Genomic DNA, 27331 nt, shown 5'->3' with positions numbered 1-27331 from the left:
TTTGGGAGTTTTAGTAAAAAAATCATTAATTCTAATTTCATTCCCTCTCATTCCTCCCAATTTCGGGGGGAATGAAAATTTGAGGTTTTAAGGGAATAAAGAGGAATGAGTGTTCCCTCCAACCCATTCCATTCATTCCTACTTAAACTCCCAAACAAGGGAATGAGCTTTTCATTCCCTCCATTAAAACTCATAAACAAGGGAATAGAAGAATATTCTAAAATGATTCTTTTTATTTCTGTCCATTCCATTTCATTCTCTCCTCTCAAACGAAACCTTAAGGTTGATATAAGATTGTTGGACTAATTTAAGATTATTGGACTAAATTATTGTTTGGTTACCAAAAAATTGCAAGAAAAGGAAAAAAAAAAAATATATATATATATATATATATCAATTAAAAAAATGAAATTATGTCAGGTTAAGAAAATTGTGAGAAAATTTTTTTAAAAAAAATACAAAACAGAAAAAATTGGCAAAGAAAAGAAAAATATTTTTTAAAGTTAATGTGGCTTTTTTTTTGCCACCTAAGCGCTAACATGACCACTTAAACTTAGACACATCATCATTTGATTCAATTTTTTAATATTAAATATGCCAACTGTACAAATCATTTGTCACATAAACATTTTCCGTTTGTGAGTTAACTGTAGGGACCAAATTGACTGTAAGTTTAAAATAGTGGAGACCAAATTGACCGATACCAAAATATAGGGATTAAATTGACTGTGGCCTCAAAATGTGAAGACCAAAATAATATTTTCACCTTAAATGAATAAAACTAAGATTGGGGATCACAACCCACGTCAATCACAACACATGATAATAACTCAAATGTCAATAACAAAAAGAAAGATTTGAGTAGCCTACATTTATTTATTTATTTATTTTTTAATTCTACTTTGATCGTTGGCCTCCTTTACAATCATCTCTTTCTTGTCTCTTAATGTAACAATTTTTTTTTTTTTTTTAATATAAGTTAACATAACAAAGATTGAGTTTTTGTTTTTTGTTTTTTTGAATTTGCATAAAAGACGGGAACACGAGGATTTTTTTATTTTTTATTTTTTTTTATATATATACAAGATAGAATTTCTATTCTAACTTAATCTAAGTGTATATGTATGTGAAGCTCTCTCCTGGAGACTTGCATCTTATCCCTTACCCCCCACACCTTACAAGCACTTATACTTGTGAAGATGAGGATTGAGATTGATAGAATTAAGAAAAAATTGTATTAACAAATGATGATAGGAAACTGATTGTAGGTGTGAAATGTGTATGGAATCATAAAAAATTTTGTTTTGTTTAGTTTTTATTTTTATTTTAATTTAGCTAAAATTTAAGAGTTTTTAAATTTGTAATTTTACATGGCTTTTATTTAAGTTTTATAAACTGGTATATTTTGAAGTATTTTGAACATTAAAATTGAAGATCTCAAAATAAGAAAAACTTTTTTTTTTAAATAAGAATGAAGCCTCTTAAATAATAGTATAAATAGATAAATTCACTGACATATCAATTATAAAAAAGAAAAAAGAAAAAAAAAAAAGAATTGGGTAAACTATGTTGCAGGCCCTCCATTTGTCAACCATATATCCAAGAGATGATTGCCAAAACACCACAGGTATCCCGTATTGAAAGCTAAGCCTAAGCTATCCAAGAATATCATTAACTGGCCAAAATGGGAAATAAACCCTAATTTTCAAACATTATAATTAGTAGGCCACGTTTCCAAACTATATTTTTTTACTAGCATCTCGAGTCTAAGAGACTCGATTTAGGGCCTATAAATCGAGTCTCAAAGACTTGATTTTCATGGGTTGATCATGTTTGATGTGGTATTTTTTTCCACATGGCGTCTACCTAGAAATCGAGTCTCTAAGACTCGATTTATAACCCAAAACTAATTACAATCATTCATACTTAAAAGACCCAAAATGCAGAAACGGCAAAAATGCAAAAAGAAAGAAAGAGAGAAGAAGAAGAAGAAGAAGAATAAATGGAGATGCAAGCTCAAGATCTGAAGCCATCCACACCGACCCAAGCCATGCGACCCTAGGCAGCGCAACCTCTCTCTCTCCTATCTGATCTGGGTCTCTAGATCTTTCTCTCTCTAATCTGATTGTGCTAAGATTCTTATGTCTCTGATCTGATTATGCCGGATTGTTGTGTTTCTGGTGTGTCTCTGATCTGATTGTGTTGGATTGTTGCGTTTCTTGGATTTCTTAAATTTTTTTTTTTTTGGGTATTTCTGGGAATGGCTGAGAGACTTGAGACTTAAATTTTTTTTTGGTTTATAAATTGAGTCTTAGAGACTCGATTTCCAGGTGAACGCCACATGGAAAAAATGCCACATCAGACGTGATCAGACCATGGAAATCAATTCTTTGAGACTCAATTTATAAGCCAAAATCGAGTCTTTAAGACTCGAGATGCTAGTAAAAAATATAGTTTGAAAACGTGGCCTATTAATTATAATGGGGATATTTGCAGAGTAGCTGTGTAAGGGTCTACAATGTAGTGAGTTAATACGCGTTTGAAATGTATAAGCAAACTAGCATCTCGAGTTTTAGAAACTCGAGTCTCAAAGACTCGCAATGCGAGTCTTTATTCTGGATGACTTGGATAGAAAATACCACATAGATCTCAAGTCTTTAAGACTCGAGTTCTAAAAAGCAAAACCTGGTACTTGAAGAACACCAGAAACGAAGAAGAACCGATGATGAAGAACAGACCTGAAGAAGAACCAATGATCTGACAATGAAGAACCAACAATCTGATGACGAAGAACAGAGGAACAATCTGATGACGAAGAACAGCATCAAAGAACAGAGGAAGAACAGATCTGAGTGGGCGATTGGACGATCTGAGTTTGATCTACACGAAGAACTCAGAAGATCGTGAGGAAGAAGAAGTCTGAGCTGCCCACCTGCTTGAATTTCGTTTCCATGTTCTTCATCATCATCATCCGAACAAGTTATTACCTTTTGCCGATGGAGGCAGCGACAGCGGAGCTGGGATCGAACGTGGCGGTGGTAATGGAGGTTGGAGTTGCTGGGTGTCACTGCTTGTGTTCTTGGAGATACACTGAAAGAAGAAGACAAAGGCTGATCTGGAAAAAAAAAAAAAAAAAAAAAAAAAACTCAAGTTCTATGTGGAATATTTTCCACATCAGATGCCACTGGTTGGGTCTTGAGTTTTAAAAACTCAAGTTCTAATTGAACCCGAGTTTTTAAAACTCGAGATGTTAGTTTTCCAGTTTGTTTTGCAACCTAACAACTAACGATATTCTTAGAAAATTAATGCTAAATGGAAAAAAAAATTTCTAATTATAATGTTTAAAAATTAGGGTTAATTTCCCATTTTGGCCTCATTGACTACTAGTTGGAGGGTCCCACACCCGCAAGCCTATAGTTAGCTAAGAATCCACCACGTCTGCAAAGCAAGACTTCTTCGTTCCAATTTGTCAGACTTATTTAAAAAATAACTATAAAACCCATACTATATTATAAGTTAGGCAATGTTTCAAACTTATTTCATATCTAACAATTCGAGTCCAGTGGACTCGATTTACCCAGAAATCTGATATGGACAAAGTAGGAAACCGAATTCAATAAACTCAGTTTCTATACATAGAAATCGAGTTTAATAAACTCAATTTCCTAGTATAGAAACCGAGTTCAATGAACTCGGTTTCTATGTATAGAAAACGAGTTCATTAAACTCAATTTCTATGTATAGAAACCGAGTTTATTGAACTCGGTTTCCTTACATAGAAACTAAGTTCATTGAAATTGATTTCTGTGTCTCATCTCCTCTGACGTTCACGTGGTTATTGAGCTAGAAATCGAGCCTACTGGACTCGATTTCTATAAATGGTCCCCAGCACTCCACGTGTTGCGGTGGGTCCCAGCTGGGACCTATTTTTCCCTCTTTGTCCGTCTCACTACACTCTCAGACTCCATATACTCTCAGTAACTCTTCGCTCCACTTTCTCTTCACTCACACTCATCTCACATAAGTTCACAACATCTTAGGTATACAATTATTTGCTAGTTTTTTTATTTAAGAAAAATTGAGAAAATATTAGGAAAAGTTTTTTTTTTTTTTGTTAGTGTAAATATTGTGATTAATCTATTTGTCGTAGTGATTAATTTATATGTTAGTATATTGTGATTAGTTTTTTTTTTTTTTTTTTTGAGGGGGATTAGTTTGTCTATTTGTTGTAGTGTTAATTAATTGTTAGTATATTGTCATTATTTTTTTTTTTTTTTTTGAGTGATTAGTTTATTTGTTAGTATATTTATTGTAGTGATTAATTTATTTGTTAGTATAGTGATTAATTTATTTGTTAGATATTGTGATTAGTTTATTTGTTAGTGTATTGTGATTAATGTATTTGTTAGTATATTGTGATTAGTTATTTGTTAGTATATTGTGATTATTTGCTAGTTTTTTTTTTTTTTTTTTGAAATTAATATTATGATTAATTATAAAAAGTGTAATCACGTTCATAGTATGACTCATGTTATGTCCAAAAAACTAGTTATATCTTGAAATTGGTTTTGTTCAGTCCTTTTATTTTGATAGCTTGCATTTAATCATGACAAGTGAAGCTATTTGAGTTTTGACATTAGTGCTCAATTGAATGATGAACTTGATTACTTACCGCCAAACTAATGTCTAAATATTTGGACACATTTATATAAGATCATGAATCTACTTAAGAAAAAATATCTATAATGGATATTGTGAGACCCTTGTGGATATGATGGGAACATTTAGTGCTAAATATTGTGATCAATTCTTAGGAATATTTAGTAATTTTAGGTCTTTATCATGGATATGAAATAGATTATGAGTTTGATACCTAAGATATTTGTAGTCTTGTTACCATAAATTATTTCAAGATATATTTATTTAAGATTTGTAACAGAGATTTCAATGGATAACTAGTTGGTATATAATATTTTTGTTCATGAGAACTTATTTGAATGGGTTTTGAAAGTCATGCCCCTAGAATGATTTGAAATTTTAAAAGAATATGAAATTGGTAATGACTATTTTTGTATGTGACCTAAGGTGAGTGTATGCAAATTTGGTTGAGATTAGTATTGTTGGCATTTCATACGCAAAGTTTTGTGATTAATGTTGATTGAGCGGTATAAATTTGTCACTAACACTATTGCACTTGATGATCTATAGGTTGACAATGATCCATATAAATATATACTACGGTGGACCCCTTAGCAATGCCAACCCTTATGACGGATTGATGTTTCAAGGTCTGGGTATCCAATGCTACTATATGATGATACGCCGTAAGCTAAAGACCCTGAATGATTTGAAAGTAAAAATTATGGAAGAGTTGCAAATGAACCCTGTTTTGCATGACATATATATTACTTTCCGTTCTCCACATGAAGTTCTTAATCAATGCATTAATTATAGATATATGGCGATAACAGAGGACAAACATGTGAAATTCATGTTTAGTAAGATGGACAATGGGAAAAAGTAGCAGATTTTGAGTTGTACGTTAGTTTGCAGCCACATGCAGAAGTCGGCGTAGAGGAAATTGTACAAACAACTACATCTCTACAGTTTGCAGTCCTAGATGATCGATGCACCACATTGGGAGGCTATACACCCTCTTTTCAAGAGACACCAACAACAATTGAGAGCGAACCTGGAAATAGATATGAAAATCAATTTTGTACACATCGAGGCAAATCCTCTACAGTTCCAGTAGTTGAAGATGAAGATGAAGACGAAGACTGTATTGGGGAAGATATTGACGATAGAAATGAGTACGAAGAGAGGATTGAGAGAGACGACTTTGACAGGGGTGTTGATGACCATGAAATTACTCCCATTCCTCATGTTAATGATATGGCTGAACGTGATGAAGATGATGCGGATGCTACTGTTAGAGTTCAGCATGTTACAAATGCGACCCCCCTTTATGAATCTCCTGCCTCATCATTTTATGAAAATACTTGGGAAAATATGGTTGATCCTGAAGTTGCTCAGCAAGCATTTGGTTCTTCTTGGAATGTGGACATGAATTTTGCGAAAGGGTTGATTTTTACGAATGAAGAGGCGGTGAAATGTGCATTAACAATTTACGCCACAAAGCATAACAGAAACATTGTGACTAGTAGGTTGACCAGAAGTAGATTGTCTGTGAAATGCGTCGATGAGTCATGCATGTGGTTCGTTGGGGCAGTCGCGAAGCTTGAACATGGACTATGGATGGTCACATCTTATAGGAGTCCTCACAGTTGTATACCCCTTGCCATGGCCCTTGATGGTAGAATGATGGATTGTAATTTTCTTGCAGCAAAATTTGTTCCATTGTTGCAAGAAAAACACATGGCAACAATTTATCACCTCAGAGATTTCATTGAAGGGAAGTATTATTGGGCATAAGCTTTCTTACTATAAGATATGGGATGCGAAACAACAAGCTATTGTAAAGATATTCAGGGATTGGGAAGAGTCTTACCAAAAGTTGAGAAAGTTATTGTTGACATACTTGGATCAAGAAACTGGCACCCAGTACTGGTGGCACACCATACCCAGGGACGAGTTCGGTGATACAATATTGTGCTATGTATTTTGGGCTTTCACTCCATGCATTGAAGGATTCAGACATTGTAAGCCAGTGATCAGTATTGATGGGACTCATTTGTATGGTAAATATCGAGGGGTGTTGTTGATTGCAATGGCCACCGATGCCAACAACAAGGTTTTGCCTCTCGCCTTTGCCGTTGTGGACAAAGAGTTAGGGCCTAGTTGGAGGTGGTTTTTAGAACGCCTCAGGATCTCACTGGAAGATGTGATAGCAGATAAGGACATTTGCATAATTTCTGACCGACATAAAGGTATTCAAAACGCAATTGCAAACTGGCCTATAGATGATGATGGATGACTACGAGTAGTTCACAAATATTGCCTTTGACATGTTGCTAGCAACTTCAACACGCATTTTCAAGACGCCACTTTAAAGTCATTGGCCTTGAAAGCGGGGTATGCTACTCAGGAAGCTAAGTTTGAGTTGTACATGCAACATATCAAGGAAGCCGAGATTGAGGCCCTTAGGAAGAAACGGAGAACCGAGCGGCAGGAAAGTGAACCCGACTCATCCATCATGCCATACACATATCTAATGACAGAGGATCTAGACATGTGGACCCAGCTACATGATGGTGGATACCGTTATAGGGTTATGACAACCAATGTCTCGGAGTGCTTCAATGGAGTACTGAAAGGTGCCCATGGCCTACCCATTGCTGCAATGGTTGAATTTACTCATTGCAAACTTTTTGCGTATTTCCATGATCGACACAAAGAAATTACTCATGATCTCTCACAGGGCAAGGTATGGAGTAAATATGCCTTAAAAACCTATGGACAAAACCTACAAAAATCTCTTGGCCACCACATAAATGCGTTTAATTATCTGAATGGTATATATCAAGTAATTACTGCATACAACATCCATAGCTCTAGAGGGGGACACCATAGTCATGAAGTAAACCTAATAGCCAGAACATGTCGTTGTGGAAAGTGGCAAAATCGAAAGATCCCTTGTTCACATGCAATTAAAGCTCTTCAGTACTTGGGGCAAGATACGACTACATATATTGACCCATGTTATAGTTTGAACAACGCCATTCACACCTACTCACTTGTATTTGTGGTGCCAAAGTCAGAGCCATTGTGGAGAGATATGGACGGTCCAAAGTGGGTGCCTGACCCAAACCTGTTGCGGGGCAAAGGTCGACCTGTGGCGTCTAGGATACGGAATGAGATGGATGGGGTTCGACAAGAACCAGGAAGCCGGAGGCCAGATTCTGACTTGAGGGAGATTCAACAAAAGCAGAGCTGTGGATTGTGTCATCAACATGGGCAGAACCGTAGAAGATGTCCACTTTCCTATGGGGCTTCGACAAGCAGTAATGATCCAAACTAGGTAAGTGATGCTTTTATATAAAATGCCATGATTGTGTCAATTAGCCAAGTTGCGTAGATTAGTACGTATGTTGTGGCTTTTGGTATCTAACGACAATATTTGAATTTTTGTCAGGCATGCAGATACTTGATTTTGGAATGGCATTGTAGATGTAAATTGGGGTTCTCTTTATTGTGTATTTGAACTTACTACTAGGTTGTATTGGCATTGACCTTTATTTTGTTTATCACTGAATGAACTTGTAATCGAAGTATTCTATATCCAATGTACCTGTTTCTAGATTGTGATATTATGAATGTTCAATTACTTGTTAATTATTTCCATTCTAGCTAGAGACTACATAGATGGCAATCCCAAAGAAACGGAAATGTACTTTAACACAAGTAGCTTAAGCTTGAAGGTGCCAGAGGGTTCAAAAGAAGTGTTGGTGAAGAACCTTTACTTACTACACTGATGTGCCCCTTTCCTACTATACTAGACTTCTTGGTAAGTAATTTGCTCATCAATTGGGAAAAAAGTTTATAAGATGGATTTGATTTTCAAGAAAATTAAAGAAACAAAATAAAAAGGATTTTACTTCATAATCTTTTATATGATTGGAATATACAATTCATGGAACTCTGGATTAAAGATGAATTTGATACTTTGCAGTGTAGTTATTCATTTATACTACATAATCTATCTTGTTCATGTCACTCTTTTCTATCCTCTACACCATCTCCTCCTCTGCATACTAGTAACTATAGATATTTTCTTTTAAAAAAAAACATTGACATAGTAAATGCTTCATCTAATTGGATTTACTTTTGCACATAGGTGTGCCTAGTATGATTGCTTATGCTGGTTTCTATGAACTTTGCTCACCAAAGAAAGGACAATATATTTTTGTCTCATCAGTAGTTGGTGCAGTTGGCCAACTAGTTGGGCAATTGGCCAAATTGATGGGTTGTTATATTGTTGGAAGTGCTGGAAGCAAAGAAAAGGTACATCAACCTTAATTGGAATCTTCTTGAAAATATTTGAAGAAGAAAAGTACTAGGTATGCATTGTTCTGACAGGTGCTACCAAGAATATCATTTTTATTCAATAATTCAATTAGATATTTGTGACAACAATAAAGTACACATAAGTTGATCTTCTGATTATATCATCACCTTTTACTAATATCCATTTTGAATGAATTTGAAACAATAGTATATATTTTGTTCTTAATTCGAGCTGATTTTGCAAGTTTGATCTTTTTTTTGTTTTCCTCCTTCAATGAGTTGTTATTTATTTGTCTCTAGCTAGACATTTAAAGTATTTTAACACAGTACAACCAGGTGCTACCACTAACACCAAAGAAAGAGCCAAGTCTTTTGAGTATGATACACACATTTATTGGAAGACCAATACTTGCCTACTGTACTGTCCTCTACTGTTATATCGTATTATGGTCCCACTATTTTAACCATTATTCACCACCATTTGTCATTCATGCACACTACCTTTCACAAGTTCTTCAGATATTTCAATTTGCATTTTCTAAGAGCTGCAACTGCAATGCCAGCATAGTGTGAATTGGTATTTTTTGTAATGGACAGCATTTTCAATAACTTAATTTCGCTTCAAACTTCAAACACCCACACACACACAAAAGTACTACTACTATTATAGTTGAACACTAAAACTTGGAAGGGGAGAGAGAGAGAGAGATCTAATAGCGGATTTACCCCAATGACCAGCCTTAAAGTAATTGATCCTTAAGCAAACAATTCGATTGTAACAATTAAAACTACTTCCACTTGGAACAACTAATGGAGATAAATGTTTTTATAATATCATGCATGTACAACTCAACTTGATAAAATATGCAGAGTAACAAAGCCTTAAAAAAGTAAAAACCCCAAGAATATAAAAAAAAATCAGAATATCTAACTGTGTGCCACAAAATTAATATTCCAGCTATCAATCTAGTGTAAGTCATCCTTCACAGTGGACTGACATTCATATCTAATGAACAACAATGACGCCAAGAACTATCTGACGGTAAAACTGGAGGTACAGGATGACTTATGACCACATGGCGATTAACCATAAATGGCAATTTGGAAGAGCAAATTTCACGTCAATGTCATGGAGCTTTTTCTTACTAGTACTATATAGCCAAAATAATTTTGAATTCTACCAAAGTTTTTCCCTATATCCTGCAGAAAATGGAATTAAAACATCTATATATCATTTACAAGACAGGTAAGATAGAAACAAGGATGAGAAACAAATGGAAGGGGTTTCCCAACCTAGCATGAAATTAACGGAATTCATCATGGTACTCATAGTCATCCTCATCCTCATCGTCATCGAATATAGCACTGTAAAATACATAAGGGTTATCAGTCATCTCTGCCAAGGTTAGACGCCCATCTTTATCAGCATCTGCCTGCAACAAAAAATCAATACATTATTTTAAAAACTAAGCTGCTCTATTCATTATCAAGTCACACTTCCACAAAACCAACTTGAACCAAGAAATTAATCTGAAATCTGTTGTTAAGTCAATGTGATAGTCATCATTAGCATGAACTTCTACTTTGTATACTACTAGCACTTCTGGAACATAAACAAAAGAAGAGATAGGAAAAGAAATTTTTTAGAAGAAAAGATATAAAGGAAATCATTAAAACCATAATGAGACCACAAATTTATCACAACTAAACTGGTGTCCATTTTTTAACAAGAAAAGATGATTTGCACAATCACAATAAGGTTCCTAAATTAGACATAGCAGATCACCCCCCAAATTTTAGGCTGTGACTTTTTGCAATGCACTTTCCCTTCCAGCAAAATAACAATTCAGATACTGACTTTGGTATTATCAAATTCCACCAAAGCCAACGAGTTCTGGAAGATAAGCCAATTAAGACCCAGACAATACCCATGATTCGTACTAAGCTGACAATAACATCTTCCCTAAAGTGCCAAGAGAAGAGCATCTACATTCAACTTTTACTAACATAATGCAAGTCGGGCCAAAATATTAAACTGCAAAATCCTGGACAAGACGGTGAGCTAGATCCTAACTTAGTTGATGACAGATTTCCTAGTGAACTCAGAGCATTAAAAAATGTCAAAGAAGAGACAATTATCTGATCAGCAGAATAGATAAGTATGTCCTTGATGGCCTATCACTTCTCTCATCCCAAACATTTATACTAGAAACAATCATGACTAAAAAAAAAACAACAAAAAATTGTTCTTTTAGGACCGCCACCTAAAACACATAGGGCCTATCACATCTCTCATCCCAAAGAATTATACTAGAAACAATCATGACTAAAAAAAAAAAAAAAATTGTTCTTTTAGGAGCGCCACTTAAAACACATAGGGTAGTGTTTCCTGTCTACTAGATCCATTGAGATACCTAAAACTACAGGCCTCCAACAAAAAGTGCCACCATGAAATGAAAACTGACCATCGTATGCTCTTCCGAGCTTCCTTAAGAAGCAGTCAAGTCTTATAAAAGTCACCAACCATGGAGATAAAATTGTAGGACCGAAAATTAACAATAAAGCTGTTAACTTTGCTAATCCATATAACGAACCATGAGTTTGTACAGCTGTATGCTTCTGCATGGATAAACAAATTTGAAACAAGATACACATATTTGATATAGTGATTTTACAATCCCAACAAAACAAAAAACACTAAACAAAACTCTCAGCTGGAAGAGGGGGAAAAGAACTGGAATACAAAAAACTCATAGCCTTATAAAGAAACACACAAAAAAACACATACAGACATACATAGACACGGAGCCTTCAAAGGTGCTTACTTGCACACACACACAGAAAATAGACATACAGGACAGGGCCTTTGAAGCATTTTATATCTGAATTAATTTTTAAAATTTGCACCTGTAGCTTCAGTCACCAAGTCTATCTAGGGGCAGCAAAGTTCAATATAATAAAAATTAAATCTACATGGCTACTATCACTCCTGTCTCCTCTTATCAACATCATCCATGACAACAACTTATTAGTATATGCTGCCTTCAGCCAACAGGCTGGCTATCTCCTAAGTATCTTTGGTAATACTTCTACATAAAGATTTCCATCTCCAGTTAGATGCACAACTTGAAACACAACAGCTGTTGTGAACTTTCATGAAACCTCAGATGAAATAAGAATAACAAATATGTTTGAATGACAAGTTCTTTCGGTCATCGGAAAAACAGGGAGTCGAGGACCTTAATGGTACATTTCAAACAATAGCTTCTCTTAAACTAGGACAAATAACATTCATTACACGATACAAGAGAACTGAAGCAAAGTTGACTGAAGATGCAGAACAAGGCTCCTGATTATTTAAGATTCATTAAATTATCATTTAATAAGACCCCCACCATAAATAATATTTTGACTCATATTAGTAAACATGCAAAACAGTATGCTTCACACTAAATACAATCTTCCAAGTAAGTGGCTGCAATTTATATTTAGTGATTAGATGACTCAATCTGCATATCGAAATGACTCAGCAAGTACAAATAGATACATTTCTCATCAATCAAATAAGAAACTGGTTTCAGTTGAATACCTGTGATATGATGTAATCTGCTTGTTGTTTCGCATAGTAACTCTCTGACGGGTGAAGTTTTCCAATTACAGGTAGTAGTTCTACATCTGACAAGTATCTGTGAAAGAAAATTCCAATACAAGTAAATAATAGAATATATCATTCAAAGAACATTATTTATATGAGAAATATATCTTTGATCAATACCCATCACCATCTTTGTCAAGCTGAGCAAACAATTTTTTTGCTGGGGCCTCCATTGAATCATCAAATTGATGTGAAGAATGGTGACCTTCTTCATCATAGTTCCTCACCATGTCAAAAAGCCCATGAAAAAATTCTTTAAAGTTAACCTTCCCGTCTTTGTCAGTGTCTCTTTCCCTAAGGAGGCAAAAGTGCAAAGTGACCAATTAGACAAGGAAAAGCAATGACATTACAACAAAATCAAAGCCCCATTAGAGAAGACATTGAAGAAACAAAGGGTGAAACATTGTAGTAAGATAATAAAATTAAAAGAGTCATTAATCAAACCAAGGCAAAAGAATCGACTGTGTAATTGTGTATGAAGCAGTTAACTCATCAAATGTAGTTATAAGACTTTGAATAAAATTGGTTACCACTAGATTCATGCACATGTACCTAGAACTTAAAGGAAAGGTCCCTGACCACCAAAGAATTCCCATCTTTTTTTATTTTTAATAAGTATCAAAAAATTCCCATCTTATATACCTATATGGTTAAAATCAGAATTCATAGGTAATTAGCTTCATATGAAACAAAATGAGTTCAGAGCCAAGAAAATAAAAATTTTCAACCAAGTTAGTCAGAATTTTTAGATTTTATAACTCATATGAATATTTATTAAAAAGAGAAACGCAAGTTAGTTAAAGTGTTTACATGAAAGTTTAATGTGAGTGAGAGTAATGTAACTAAAAGTAATGGAAACTCAAGTAAACTAGCCTTGAAAATTACCAGGACACTAAAAAATCTGAAACATAAACACCGAAAGGCGAAAGTATTTTAGTGCCAGAAAACCACTCACAAGAAAATGGTTTCTTTATTAAAATGTGTCTCTTTATTAAGGTTTTTTTTAAAGTTGCTTCGATACATATTTTGGTCGTAGAATACAATCAAATATTCATATGAAGCAAACATGAAGTCTAAATAGGTTGTAAACACAGATTACATGAATTTCTTTTATTTTTAGTTTAATGAGACATACTAATGGTCAAAATTGCAAAAATTTAATGGCATAAGGTAGGAATTGGTGCAATTGAAAATTTAAGGTTTAAACAGCAAGGTCAAACTTTGGGGGTTTTCGTGTAATTATTTCACAAAAATTTCTCAAAACTTACAAGAGGGCACGATCCTCGCAGAAACTGTTGTCCACTTCAATGAACTTGGACCCAACCAAGAGTTGCATCACTAGCCCAGAAGTCACAATAGGTGTATTTCCAAGCTCCATCACAGTCCCACGGATTGATGCAAGAATAACACGCATCACAATAGGTGTATTTCTGCTACCCCACACTTCATTATATATTGATTCTCCTCGGACTCTGGAAATTTGAAGGCATTAAATAGGTTGGTCATCAGCTCAACAAAAATATGGAGCAACGTCATTTGCAGTATACCTAGATCTTCCCCCCTCATCATTGACCAGCAACAGTTTCTCAATACAACTTGCAGCATAAGAATGAACTAAGTTTGATTCCGCAACAAGGAACCGAACCAAATCTTGGAAAATCTGAACTATAACATCCTTTGATATTTGATTCCTGAACATTGTAAAGAATTTCAGTGCACCTGCCTTAAGCATCGGAAACCCATTCACATCCTGACCCTTCAACTCCGGCACAATAACTGAAGCAAAAAAACTCTGAACATCAACAAGATCTGTCGAGACCAAACTACCCCCAGCCTTCTTAGTAGCAACTAGCAAGGGAGACAACTAAGTATATGGCACAGTCCTTATCCTTCCAATTTGTAACTGGGTTTGCAGCAAACGAAGTTAACAAATGCTGAATCTGTGCAGAAACTATCTCGGTGACCTGTTGCTTATAATTGGTCGCAATCCCTTTAAGAAGCTCACACACAATTCTCCTCCTAGTATCAAGATCACTACCCTCAATATCCCTCCAAATGAACTCAACATAATTCATTTCAAAGAGTTCCTCGTCCTCCTCCCTCAACCTCACATTCGGTGCACACTTGTGCTCACTGTGGTCAAAAACTTAGGATGAGTTTGGTTCAGCTTTTTGAAAAAGTGCATAATGAAAAAGTGGAGTTTTGTAAAAGTGCATAATGAAAAAATGGAGTTTCAAAAAACTGAGTGTTTGGTAAAAGCTGTTAAAAAGTGCATAATGAAAAAGCTGAGTGTTTAGTAAAAACAGTTAAAAGTGGCTTTTTGAGGGGTAAATGACCAAAAAGGACAATATATATAAGGGAATTTATTTCATACTTTTTTTTTTTTTTTTTTATGTGAGTTTGTTTCATACTTAAATCAATTATTTCATCATACTTAAATTAATTTTTTTCTTTCTAAAAAAAATATTTTTTTCTCACCAATATTAGCTAATAATAACCTACCACTTAAGATTTATTATGAAAGTATTGTGAAAATATTGTGATAAAAATTGATACTAATTTTAATTTTAACATACTATTAAAATTATTTTTTTCTCTTTCTAAAAAAATTATTTTTTTCTCACCAATATTAGCTAAAAATAACCTACCTTAAAATTTATTGTAAAAATATTGTGATATAATTTTTTTTCTCTCCCCACACACACACACACACACACGGGTTCTCCTTCCCTTCTTTTTTTTTTTTTTTTTTTCCCCTCTTTTTTTCTCCTCCACCCACGTACCCACACTCTTTTCTTTTGTTTTTTCCTTCTTTTGTTTTTTCCTTCATTCCTCTTTTATTCCTACCACACCAGCACCATCCAGAACATTCATTCCACAGCTCTTTCATCTTTTTTTTTCCTCTTAAGCACTTCAGTCCAGAACAGTCGCTCTCTTTCTTCTTTTTTTTTTTTTTTTTTCCTCTTAGCACTTCAGGCCAGAACAGTCGCTCTCCTTCTTCTTCTTTTTCTTTTTTTTTTTGTTCTCTTAGCACTTCAAAACGAATGAAGGAACCAGCTCTCCTTCTTCTTTTTCTATTTTTTTTTTCTTGTTCTTGGATCATCGGGAAGATTGGATGATCGGGAAGATTGGATGGTCGGTAAATCTCTCCCTCCCCTTTTTTTTTCGTCAGTCTTTTTGATCCGCCAGAGGGTCTTGATCTGCTGTTGTTCTAATTTTCTTGTTGTTGTTGTTGATCTGCTGTTGATCCGAAAGAGTTGTTGCTCTATTTTTTTTTTTTTTCTGTTCTTGATCTGCTGTTTCCGAAAGAGTTGTTCTAAATTTTTTTTTTCTTTTTTTCTGTTCTTGATCTGCTGCTTCCGAAAGAGCTGTTCTATTTTTTTTTTTTTTTTCTTCTGTTCTTGATCTACTGTTTCTGAAAGAGTTGATGTTCTAATTGAATGGGTATTTCCGTAATTCTACTGTAGCAACGGTTACCATCCAAAACGCGCACTACGCGTTTTCATTTATGGACCCTCAGAGGTCCATAAAATTTTTCGCGTTTGTCCGCGTTTTTGCTCTATGCCCAAAACGCAACTTTTTGATAAAAGTTGCGTTTTGGGCTTAACCAAACGCAAATTGAGGACTGGCTTTTTTCAAAAAGCGCTTTTTGAGCTGAAAATGTGGAACCAAACGGGCACTTAATCACATTCATATCATGTTCTTTTTGCAACTGTTTATATTTTAACTTATACCCTTTTCAAATTAGAAGGCCCAAATTTTATTTTGTTATAATGAATAACAAGGTCCTTTCCCTTATCAAAGAAGTAGAGGCACATTATCAGGAGCTTGAGAAAAACCGTCTGGTACGTTTAATGCCCTTCCAATGAAATTTAACCACTATATATTTAAAATCATCATTAAAATCATTTACCACTATATCTTTGAAAAGGGCATCAAACGTACCAAACGGTCTTCCTCAAGCTCTTGGTAATATGCCTCTGCCTCTTTCATAAGAGAAAAGACCTTGTTATTCATTACAACTTAGTGGGCCTTGGAATTTGAAAAAGTATAATTAAAAATATTAAAAACAGTGACAGAAACAACATTATATAAAAATAGAACTTCATAGTGGGCTTCTTCAGCATACCAAGTATATTGCAAGTCTTACAGAATTGATCTATTTCACTGCCCATTCTATCATACTGTTATAAGGTGTCAATTCATAAGTGATTCTTTTGGTAACCCAAGCGCAGATTCAACACCCCTAAGCATGCCCACCTTCACCCTCTCTACTATTGCATTTGGGATATTTTCCTGATAATAAAAATTGTTCAATAAAGTGACCCAAAAGAAATCCGCATATACCTAAAAATATGGACAGTTTCATACATGATTCAACAAGATACACAAGCATAGAAAATTTTTTACACAATTTCTTGCTTCTAAAATTTTAGAAATACGGTAAACACCATTTAGGCATTTACTGTTTTATTATGCATGGTAGAATTTATAAGACTTGCAAGTGATGTGAAGCAATATATTATAAAATCAATAGTATAAAGCCATTTTATACATATTATGGGAATTTAACTGACAACATTTTAAATGGGTTTATATGTAAAAATTGGGTCTCCATAAGCATCAATCTCTAAAATTTACTTTAAAAGGGGGTAATTACAATCACCACTCATAGAGGTACCCCATGGAGTCTCAGATTTTATTTTCGAAGTTTGAATTTTTGATTTTTCTAGATTTCACTTTGGAATTCTAGTTTGCTCAATTCATCAGCAACAAAATAAGATTATAACAAAGAAAAGATAATAGGATTAAATTTGTAATAAGCAGACATCAATTTCTAAGCTCAAAGAGCTCAAAAAAATTCAGATATCAAATATCATAAACTAGACGAGCGAAGGCTGCCTACAATGACTCAGAATTGTTAGTAACCCTAGAATCCTAATTCCCAAGTCTTTATATTTTATCTAACAATTAAATCATAATCATAATCACATGAACCAAGGAACAGACAGATGTATATTATCAAAAATCCAATCACAAACTTCAATGAGATACATAATCCCAAGGAACTTCCCTAAAATCCAACCAAGTATATTACAACATAGGGCCCAATTTATTTTCTAGATGAGTTCGAAGTTGGTGCTAATGGTCCATGAAGACTATATCTCTCCTAAAGTAGCAACAAAATTTCCATTGTACATAGGCATATAAAAAACTTGATTCTCAGTAAATCATATATAAAATATAATACACAATATCACAAGAACGCAATGTAAAAATCACTAAAGGGGGATAAAACCCACAATCCCATAAAATCTGTAGAAGATGGTAATGGTGCAGGAGGAATTACCTCTACTAACGTAGCATCAATATTTTTGGCCTTTTAGGCATTGCGTACAACTTGATTCTCATTAAATGATATATATACAATAGATAGTGTGTATCTTCTCTGGCATATCTGTGATCATAAGAAGGCAATTAGATGATGATATAAGTAAAAAAAAAAAAAAAAAAACCTTTTCTTGCCTAAAAATATATGATAAAGAAAAGAATTCTAAACTTAGGAAACCACAACCTCTCCCCAACCCCTTTCTTATTGAACAAACACACTCATCACCAAATTATACAAACACAAACTAAACTTTATCACAAAATGGATGTTCAAATTTTATTAAACCCATCAACTAAACCACCCAGTTCATATTCCTAGATCCAAATTATGGCACAACATACCCAATTACCTATAATCCGACTTACCCAAATTATGGCACAACATACCCAAGTCATCCAATATATTACATATGGCCTAAAATAAACAAATTGAAAACCCAATAGCAAAATTCACATACACATTCAGATGGGGTGTTGATCCTAATGCATTTTACGCTTATGCTGTCTCGTATAGTGTCTGGTATGTAGGGGAAGGGGTACTGCATCTCCTTGGTGAGGCTCCTCGCGTTGCTGCAAAGATGGAGTTACAACCAAACAATGGATTACATGAATTCCAATATCAACCATAACAGTAGTTACTCAATATTCATTACATTAAATGACTTGTCATATTGTGGGGCCAGCCTTGTGTCCTGCTTTATGACCACCTGTCCCACAAGGAGGTGCTTTTGTTGTGCGTTTAGGTTGACCTTATGGGGGTGGCTGTAACCCAACAACCTGCTCATTCTTAACATGCACAATTGGCTGTTTTGCTTGACTCCCAACAACTGAAGATCCTACAACTGCGGGGGAGGATGATGTAGCAAATGAAATGTGATTGAGGCCCGTAGTCATGGGATCTATCTGCAGTTTAGGAGTGGGCATGAATGACATGGAGTGACTATGAGGTGGTACATGGTCTATATGATCAATGCTGTACGAGGGGGATTGAGTGTGCATGACAGGAGGGGTCTGACTGAAATTAGGGCTGAGATCGAAGGATGGCAGAGTAAATGAAAGATGAGTGGGGTTAAAAAATGTATGTGGGGTGTGTGAAGGGATCTCGGGGTGAAAAGATGCATTAGCAGTGGGTAGAGGGATTTTTAGGTCAGAAATTGCATGAGTAGTACGTGGAGGGATCTCTGGGGAAAGAGATGCATGTAGAGGTGGAGGGAACTCTAGGGCAAGAGATGCACGTGGGGGTGGAGGGGGATCCGGCCTACTGACAACCTGATGGGATGCAGCATGCTGACCATGGCTATGGCTGGCACGAGTTGAGCTCATGTTTGGTCGTCTAGTATCTTTTGGCACTTCTGGATTTGCCCCATCGGTCTCTTCCAACGGAAGTTGGGCAGTTATACGGTGAAGGCGTTCCACTGTCTTAAGTACAGTTGAAATATGCTTGTACTCAGGACTGCCGACTGTATAATGTCTCAACAGCTGCTTGTGACTGGCAACCTGAAAGTAAATAAATACAATTAGTACATCATACTCAAGTTCTTGATACGCAACAAAAATTGAAAAGAAAGGTTGAAGCAATTACCATAATAAGAAGTGAAGCCGAAGTGGGGTCGACGAACCTTCAAGTCACCCTATCGTACCAATCAAAGTATGGATGAGCAGGCGACATATCACCCTCTAGTCGTGCTCCATGACATAGAGATCATGCTTGACTATTCCATACTTGGATATGGCCATAATGTTTGTCCCTCCAATTCACCTCCATTTTCCCCCTCAGGTCTATGGCATGAAGGGTTTCGTCATTATCAACATTTGGGGGGATTTCTTGTACCATCCCGAATTGACGAACAACACGGTCCGGTGTATGTTTCTCTACTAACCAGAAACATACAAACGGTACCCTCGCCGTCCATACATCCCTTCCGGTGACACAGAACGCAGGCAAGTGGGCTAATTCAGCTTCATATGGTTGCCACACCACTTGAAATAGCCAAATAAAAGGGCAACACATTATGCAATGTTCCATATCTATAAGTTCTTTTACATTTATAAATACAATAGCCATAAACAATAGAAGAAACACAATTTCGATACCTTCTTCGGATGCATACAATCTAAAAGCTGACGGTATCGGACCAGAAAGATTTCAGCGGGGCTATTCAAGGTGCTCACGACCCACACGGTCCTACAATTATGAAAGGAGTCAATACTTGGAATTGAGAATTTGAAGTAATCAACAACAATAAATGATGGGCAATCGTAAATTTAACATTACATACCACTAAGTTTATACTAATAAATGATTATCTAAACATATGATTAGTGGTGGAGCTAGAAATTAATAACACTTATATTATACATCAATCATAACATATGACCTCAGTGGTTGTAAAACGATATATAAAAAAATAAATAAAAACCCTATTAATGAGTCAAAATTTGAAGAATATCAAGGTTAAAATTTTATTTCCTATATCTAATAATGTGTTTAAAATTATGGATCTATTTTCAATAGAGAGAATCAGTCAAGGAAGAGACTTACTTAATGGACAGTGGAGAAGGTGCAAATGGTGGGCCATATGCACCATCTGGTGGGAGGTCCATCCTTGGGCACAAAAAAGGGAATTTGACCCATGCCTAATACTGAACCAGCAACAAGGCCCCACCAATCTGACTGGCACCTCTGTCGGTTGCCCTGCATAACTCTCTGTATAACCATGCAAGGCAAGCGCTCCCCCAACTATACTGAGGTGGATTGCGAAGGTCCCTCAACATCTGCAACCACATCGTATGCACCCTATCGCCAGACTTGTCGATGAAAATTGTGTCTGCCAGGAGTGCTAGAATATAACACCGTGCATATTGATGCATAACCACCTCTGCTGCACCATCGGGCAACCCTTCGTCAATTTTTTCTAGTAGCTTCTTAATTTGGATCTTTTGTCCTTTAAGCACAGTACCATTAGTAGCAATTCCAAGCATACTCTAACATTCAGCAGCCTATGTCAAGTCAGTTGTTCCAACAATTGCCTCACCATCGATTGAAATCCCCAAAAGAACCTTCACATCTTGTAATGTGATTGTTGTCTCACCATGTGGCAGGTGGAAGGTGTGGGTTTCAGGCCGCCATCGCTCAACGAAGGCCGTTATCAAGTTATGATCAATCTCTCTACATGGGGTCCTATATAGCCCCTCTAATCCAACTCTCTTGACAATGTCGACAATACGATCATCCACCACTATCTGGCGTTGTTTTTGGAACTCATCATTATGACCGCGGCATTTCAGTGGCCCCGGATCCTGCACATGATAGAACTATGGTGATGAGATGCGATATGCCATAACCTTTGTATATATGATTGTAGTTATTGATCCCAAAAAACAAAAATAAAGCGGTTAACAAGGGAAATTAAAATATCATCCCAAAAAAGAAAAAAAAAAAAAGCAACAACGGGAGAAAAATAAAAGGATGCAATGCACTCGATACATTTGTCTAGTAATGAAAGGCTTCCCATGCAAACAACCTATTGCTGCCTCTGAACCAGGAAAAGTTAGACGGAAAATAAACAACCTAAATAGGGGAAAGTAAAAGAAACTAGATGCAAAGGCTAGCATTCTCAATAATAACAAGAAAAATTACTGCAACAACCACAACCTAAACAACTTCTTGCCAAGCAACAATAAAATTATCACAAGTCACATTGCTTCAAACAAAAATAAATCTTATGAACCTAGGATTGCTTTGTTCATGTATGCACAAAAATCGAGTTCATGTACACAACACATTTAAACATACTCTTAGTCAGTAGTGAAAAAGTTTTAAATTATTTAATGCTGCGACTTCCACAAGAAACAAGTGAGTACTCTCTATTTAATAAAAATAAGAGAAAAGTTCTTATCTCTTAGTTTAGACTATTATCTTTAATATAATTGTAGCCTAAAAGAATTATATGAATGGATTTAACCATAATCATTATAACCTTTAAATGAGTAGGCAATTTATGTTATGTTAGTTGTGTGAAATTGTGTCTGAATTGTGTTCTTGCAATAGTAATAATAAGGCATTTTGAGTGATAGCAGGTTGTGTTAGACTGGAGCAGTTCAAGCAGATGCTTTGACAGTTGATCCTATTGCCTCCTTGGAAAAGGTATGATGTAAATTTCAGAGTTAGTTAGCAATTGCTAAACTTTTCTCTTAAAATTATTGTTGATTTCATGTTAATGGAACATCAGTGATCATTCCCATGTCCATACTTGGCATTGGCATTGTTTCCTTTTATATTAAATTTTTTATCACTTGATTTGCTGGCTATGTTACCATAACTTTTCTTTTGTTGGTTGACTTTTTTTTTTGGCTCATTTAATGTGATCAAGTATTCCCAAATGTCAGTACTACCCCGAGCATCAGTTTTAGCAACCGAAGTTCAGTGCCTGAACTCTATCAAGGCTGACTTAGTGGTACTTGAACTGTTTCTTTTTTGGATTTTTATTTATGAGGTTGGATTTTCTGAAATGTGAGATAAGGAATCAAAATGAGATCATATCTTTTTTTTTTTTTTTTGGGTTGTGTCTATACAAATATTTTCTTGATCTTTCCATCATTATGAATGGCCTTCAGTCATGCTAACATTTTTATAAAGCAGATTTCAGATGTTGTTCCTATTGCATGCCGAGCAGCTGCAGATGCTGGAATTCGTTCTGTTTGCGTCACCAACTTCAGGGAACTCGCTTGCACTGTTGTTCGTATGACTGAAACTTCTAATCTGAAGCTGTAAATTCTTCTATTTATATGATCTTTGCTACAAAAACAAAATTCAAGACTTACATAGAAGATGCTTGTAATTTTTAAATGCAGCTTTGAAATCTGACCCAATGTTTTAGAATTTAAATACTGGTGATGTATTGTGACATGTTGGTATTAGTTAAATATTGGCGATACATCTGGGCAATATTTCACCAAAAATTACGTTATAATAGTGTATTTGGTAATTGCATTGAAATTTTATAACAATTTCAACATTGTTCTTATGCGATAATATCTGTATTTCCCAGTATCATGGCCAAGATTTTTTTGTTCAAAAATTTTCTCCTAATATTTTGAAGTACAAAATTATCCTTTATCAAAATAATGTTACATATTTTGTGTAATCAGGTTTTTGTGGACCCTAGAGATTTCTCATTTGTTTTGAGAATTAGATATAAGGTGTTAATTATATGATAATGTTTCTACTTTCTTGGGAGGAAACTGATTGAACATACATGTTTAAACCATAAAACAATAATGGACTTCTCAAGAAAAGTGATATGAAAGTTGTAGCTTTGGATGCATACTTTCTCAAATGAAGGACATTTAACAAAACCCTGGTATTATTTATCAAAGACTATAGGTTAATGTTGGAATAAGATGCAGTTGCGCAAGGGGAAGAACCAAATGACTGATTTTAGTAATGATTTTTATTTTAATTTATTATTATTATTATTTTGGAATGATGATGCTTGATTTTTTTACTAGTAATAATTTTTTTTACCGTTTGTTGTTTGACCAAGGCTCTATTTATATATTCTTACATTTGGAGCTCTTCTCCTCTCTTAATTTTGATTTATTAAGTCTAGAGAATTCTTGCAGTATGTCTTAAAACCCAATTTCCACCTTTTTTTACTCCTTTTGAAACCTGGGCAGTTGGGATTTTATCTATGCGGAATATGTGATGGTGGCTGGATCTCACTATCGATCAGTCCTTCAGCAGGTAACCTTCAATATTTTTTGCATCTAAAAGTAATATGCATCTAAGTTGTTCAAAGTATTGTGTTTGTCTGTGGCTCTATACATATCTGCCTTTGCTCTTTTGGCAATGAATAAGTTGTAGGGTATTTATTCTAGTTGGTATTTGAATATTCCTTTTCATTTTTTAGTTCCTGCATTTCGTGGTGTTATTGATGTACCCCTTGTCGTGAGGAGATTACACAAATCTAGAGAAGAGGTGTGATTTAGAACTCTAAAAAATTCAATGTTTATGAATTAATATATTATGCTTGCTATCAAACATTTCCTTGCAATGCAGGTGAGGAAAGATCTTGGAGTTCCGGATGATGTGAAGCTAGTAATTTTTAATTTTGGTGGGCAAGTGAGGTATAATTTAGGCTGTCATGATATATTGGTATATTTCTTTCAATTTTTCTTGCTTACATTCCAAAATTTTTGAATCCCTCAACATCTTACAATGACCAAGATTGGTGAAAGTACCTTGAATTTAAATGGTTTGGAGAATTTCCAGGTTACTTTCTTCCAAGTTTTCAAAATTGATTCTCTGGGTAGAAATTCTAGTGTTTATTTGGTAATTGGTTATAAGATTTTTCTTGTTTTCCTTTTCTTGATATTTGTTTTTCTTTAGCCTTTTGAAAAATAATATATGTATTAAAATGAATCCCTTCTCCAAATTGTTAGAAGAGAATAACTTATTTTGTTGGTAAACAAATATCATAAAGTAATGAAACATAGAAGATTAATTACATCCTAATTCTTGGATTCAATAGCTTGTTTGAATATGAGGACTGCCCAAATGGGGAGAGAGAACAATTGTTTTCAAAATGCTAATACCTTACAATGTTCTAAAGTTGGTCATCATATCATCACAGACAAGTGCAACTTGCATGAAATTTTATTAGACATAGAGATAACAATTTCTTGAGAAAGAATGTTGCAAGCTGTTCTCTATTCTTCTCTATAAATCTAACACTCCCCCTTATTAAGTGGGGCCCCAACAAGTGGAAATTTAACATTTTTAAAAGGGAGGTAGAGTGAAGACAGAGATCGAATTCAGGAACTCCTGCTTTGATACCATGTTAAATTACCGATTGTCCCAAAAGTTTAAGCTATTAAGAAATTGTGGGTTTAATCACTTAACCATAAATATAACAAAGTCATTGTTGCCATTGTGCTATAAGTGGCCAATTGGCCAAATTGGTGCCCTTCTTCTAGCTTGGTAAGCATTAGCTCATTGGAAATTCCCAAGCATCTTGAGTTGGTGGCTGGATATGAGGGACTCAATGGGCTGGTGCATGTCCTAACCTATTTGGGGTAGTGTTACCTCCTTGGCTTCTCATTATGCTTTTAGCGGCCAACAAGATAAGTTGGGATCTTTTCCTTTTGGGGTTGGGAGTGGGTGTTTTCTGTGGGGGGGTGGGGGGTGGTGTTGTTGTGGGGGATTGGTTAAACGGGACCTTAAGTTTAAGACTCTAAGGTTAGTTTTAGGGTGAACGGCATGAAAATTTATTACACTCTTGGAATGGGCCCCTTGCAAAAAGCCAATTTCGTACCCTCCCTCATTGCCAACTATCATTTGATTCTTCATATATCAAAAGAGCAATCTAGACTTTCCAGACTATTGTAGAATGAAAAGCATGATAAGATTAGATCTTGTTCACCACTTTATAATTTCCATTTGTCTCTACATCTAGGTGAGCTTCTATAGCTCTCTCTCTCTCTTTAATCTAATTGCTATTTGAACCTCCTTATTCCACCACCAAGCCTTTTTAGTCAATTGCCTACATCTTTTAGATTCGCCAAGTACATCTTTAGCCACTCTTTTGATACAATCATTCCACATCTTATCAACATCTTTGTCCAAATTCCACTAGCCTTCCTTGATCATTTTATCTTTAAAAAAATTTTCCTCTGTAAATAATTGTAAAAAATTAATTAGTAATATTATAGATGTGTATTTTAATTATATTACATAAACATACAATTGTCACACCCACTTCATCCTCCCTACTCAATCGATTACTGTTGCATTTCACTTCCCTGATGTGATGGTGCCTTCATGTATTTGCCAATCTGTGAAAAATGCTAATTAGTTTGAGCAACTTCATCCAACCTAAAAGAAAAGGGAGATATTGAGAAGCAATTTCCCATATCAATTCACAGATCATTAATATTTGTCCTTTTTTTTTTTCTTTCTGTAATCTACTTTTACTAGCTTGAATGTTCTATTACAAACTTTATGTTGAACTTTATTTTTATACCAGATGCTTAGGATGCTATCTGTTAAGAGACCCTCTTTTTGATGTAACTTGCTTGTTTTAAAAACCAATATTTTTGTCCTTAGGTATTGTGATATGCTTATTTTGCTTTAGGCATTAAGACAAATTCTGACTGTTATGTGCTGTTGTCCATCACTTCCAGCCAGCTGGTTGGAAGTTGAAGGAGGAGTACTTACCTGCTGGTTGGTTGTGCCTGGTAAGTTTTGTTGGGCATATACATCGATCATAGTTATTTCTTCATTTCATTTTGATAATATTGTTCCTATTGCATTCTGATTTAGGTTTGTGGGGCTTCAGACAATCAGGAGCTTCCCCCTAATTTCATAAAGCTTGCAAAAGATGTTTATACACCTGACCTAATAGCAGCTTTAGATTGCATGCTCGGTATAATAACTTTTAATTTGTTTCAAGCTATTGCTTGGTCAAATGATTGAGATTTTGTCTACAGCTGTTAGTACTGAACTTACTTTTGGTACCTGTGCCTTTTTTTTTTTTTTTTTTGCAACTCCAGGAAAGATTGGATATGGCACAGTCAGTGAAGCCATGGCATACAAGTTGCCATTTATCTTCATACGCCGAGATTATTTTAATGAAGAACCATATTTGAGAGAAATGCTTGAGGTACAATTGGATGCTTATCAAATTTGTTATTCTTGTTCTTTTCACATTACATCTAGTAATCAGTTGGGAAGTTACCTCCATATGTTTTGTGTAAACAGTATTACCAACGTGGTGTGGAGATGGCCAGAAGAGATATGCTCAGTGGATGTTGGATACCCTACCTTGAATGTGCTGTTAACTTGAAATCGTGCTATGAGGGAGGTACCAATGGTGGTGAGGTATTCAAGTTTTTTTAATCCAATTTTGTACCTTTTACGATTTATGTTTTTTATCAAGAATAGTTGGCATCAAAAGTTTTCACCTTGATGATCTCACACTAAAACTTTTGAGGATTTAAGTTTGTGCAATCAAGAAAATTTTTTTCCCCTTTTTTCTGCTAAGTATAGCAACTCATGCACCCAAGCGGGATCAAACCCATTACCTTACATTATCACCAAGGGTGGAATCTAGGCCACAACCCATTGGCATACGATCAGAAACTGATTTAGGAAGATTTTTTTTTTTTGGATAAATAATAAGGTTTATTAAGAGAAATAAAATGCACCAAGTACACATGACGTATGCTAGATATACATCACAACTAGCTAAAATTACAATGATCCATAATTTTTAATAAGTTGAAGAAAGAAAAGATTCTTGTGCTTTCATCCATTCA

General features: G+C 35.0%; 3 protein-coding genes and 1 long non-coding RNA gene across 6 annotated transcripts; 3 read left to right on the top strand and 1 right to left on the bottom strand.

The window, feature by feature from the left end:
* The first annotated feature begins 5059 nt into the window (after positions 1-5059).
* Positions 5060-7981, top strand: LOC115964684. The gene is made up of 5 exons (XM_031083949.1): positions 5060-5085; positions 5209-5353; positions 5554-6261; positions 6347-6890; positions 7002-7981. The coding sequence occupies exons 1-5, from the start codon at positions 5060-5062 to the stop codon at positions 7979-7981; spliced, it is 2403 nt and encodes an 800-aa protein (XP_030939809.1).
* Positions 7982-9362: 1381 nt separating this feature from the next.
* LOC115975652 lies at positions 9363-14851 on the bottom strand. Of its 3 annotated transcripts, XM_031096531.1 has the most exons (6): positions 14170-14851; positions 13891-14094; positions 12743-12916; positions 12557-12653; positions 10261-10400; positions 9364-10167 (listed from the first exon to the last, which is right to left on the bottom strand). In XM_031096531.1, the coding sequence occupies exons 1-5, from the start codon at positions 14352-14354 to the stop codon at positions 10272-10274; spliced, it is 789 nt and encodes a 262-aa protein (XP_030952391.1). In that variant the 5' UTR covers positions 14355-14851; the 3' UTR covers positions 9364-10167; positions 10261-10271. The 3 variants fall into 3 exon arrangements, with proteins under 3 accessions (XP_030952390.1, XP_030952391.1, XP_030952393.1); XM_031096530.1 differs by having other exon boundaries at positions 9363-10400; XM_031096533.1 differs by lacking the exon at positions 9364-10167 and having other exon boundaries at positions 10278-10396.
* A 7254-nt stretch (positions 14852-22105) lies between these two features.
* On the top strand, positions 22106-22736 carry LOC115975653. Its single transcript, XR_004088157.1, has 3 exons — positions 22106-22160; positions 22387-22470; positions 22656-22736. It is a non-coding gene; the product is annotated as an uncharacterized LOC115975653 (long non-coding RNA).
* A 984-nt stretch (positions 22737-23720) lies between these two features.
* LOC115964679 (L-arabinokinase-like) lies at positions 23721-26927 on the top strand. Its single transcript, XM_031083943.1, has 7 exons — positions 23721-23759; positions 23880-23993; positions 24075-24137; positions 26198-26251; positions 26337-26439; positions 26567-26676; positions 26775-26927. The coding sequence occupies exons 1-7, from the start codon at positions 23721-23723 to the stop codon at positions 26910-26912; spliced, it is 621 nt and encodes a 206-aa protein (XP_030939803.1). The 3' UTR covers positions 26913-26927.
* The last annotated feature ends 404 nt before the right edge of the window (positions 26928-27331 follow it).

Source organism: Quercus lobata, chromosome 2 (assembly GCF_001633185.2).
Source record: "Quercus lobata isolate SW786 chromosome 2, ValleyOak3.0 Primary Assembly, whole genome shotgun sequence".
Classification (NCBI taxonomy): domain Eukaryota; kingdom Viridiplantae; phylum Streptophyta; class Magnoliopsida; order Fagales; family Fagaceae; genus Quercus; species Quercus lobata.
Note: the sequence above shows the minus strand (reverse complement) of the source record. Positions and strands in the feature narration are given on the sequence as shown.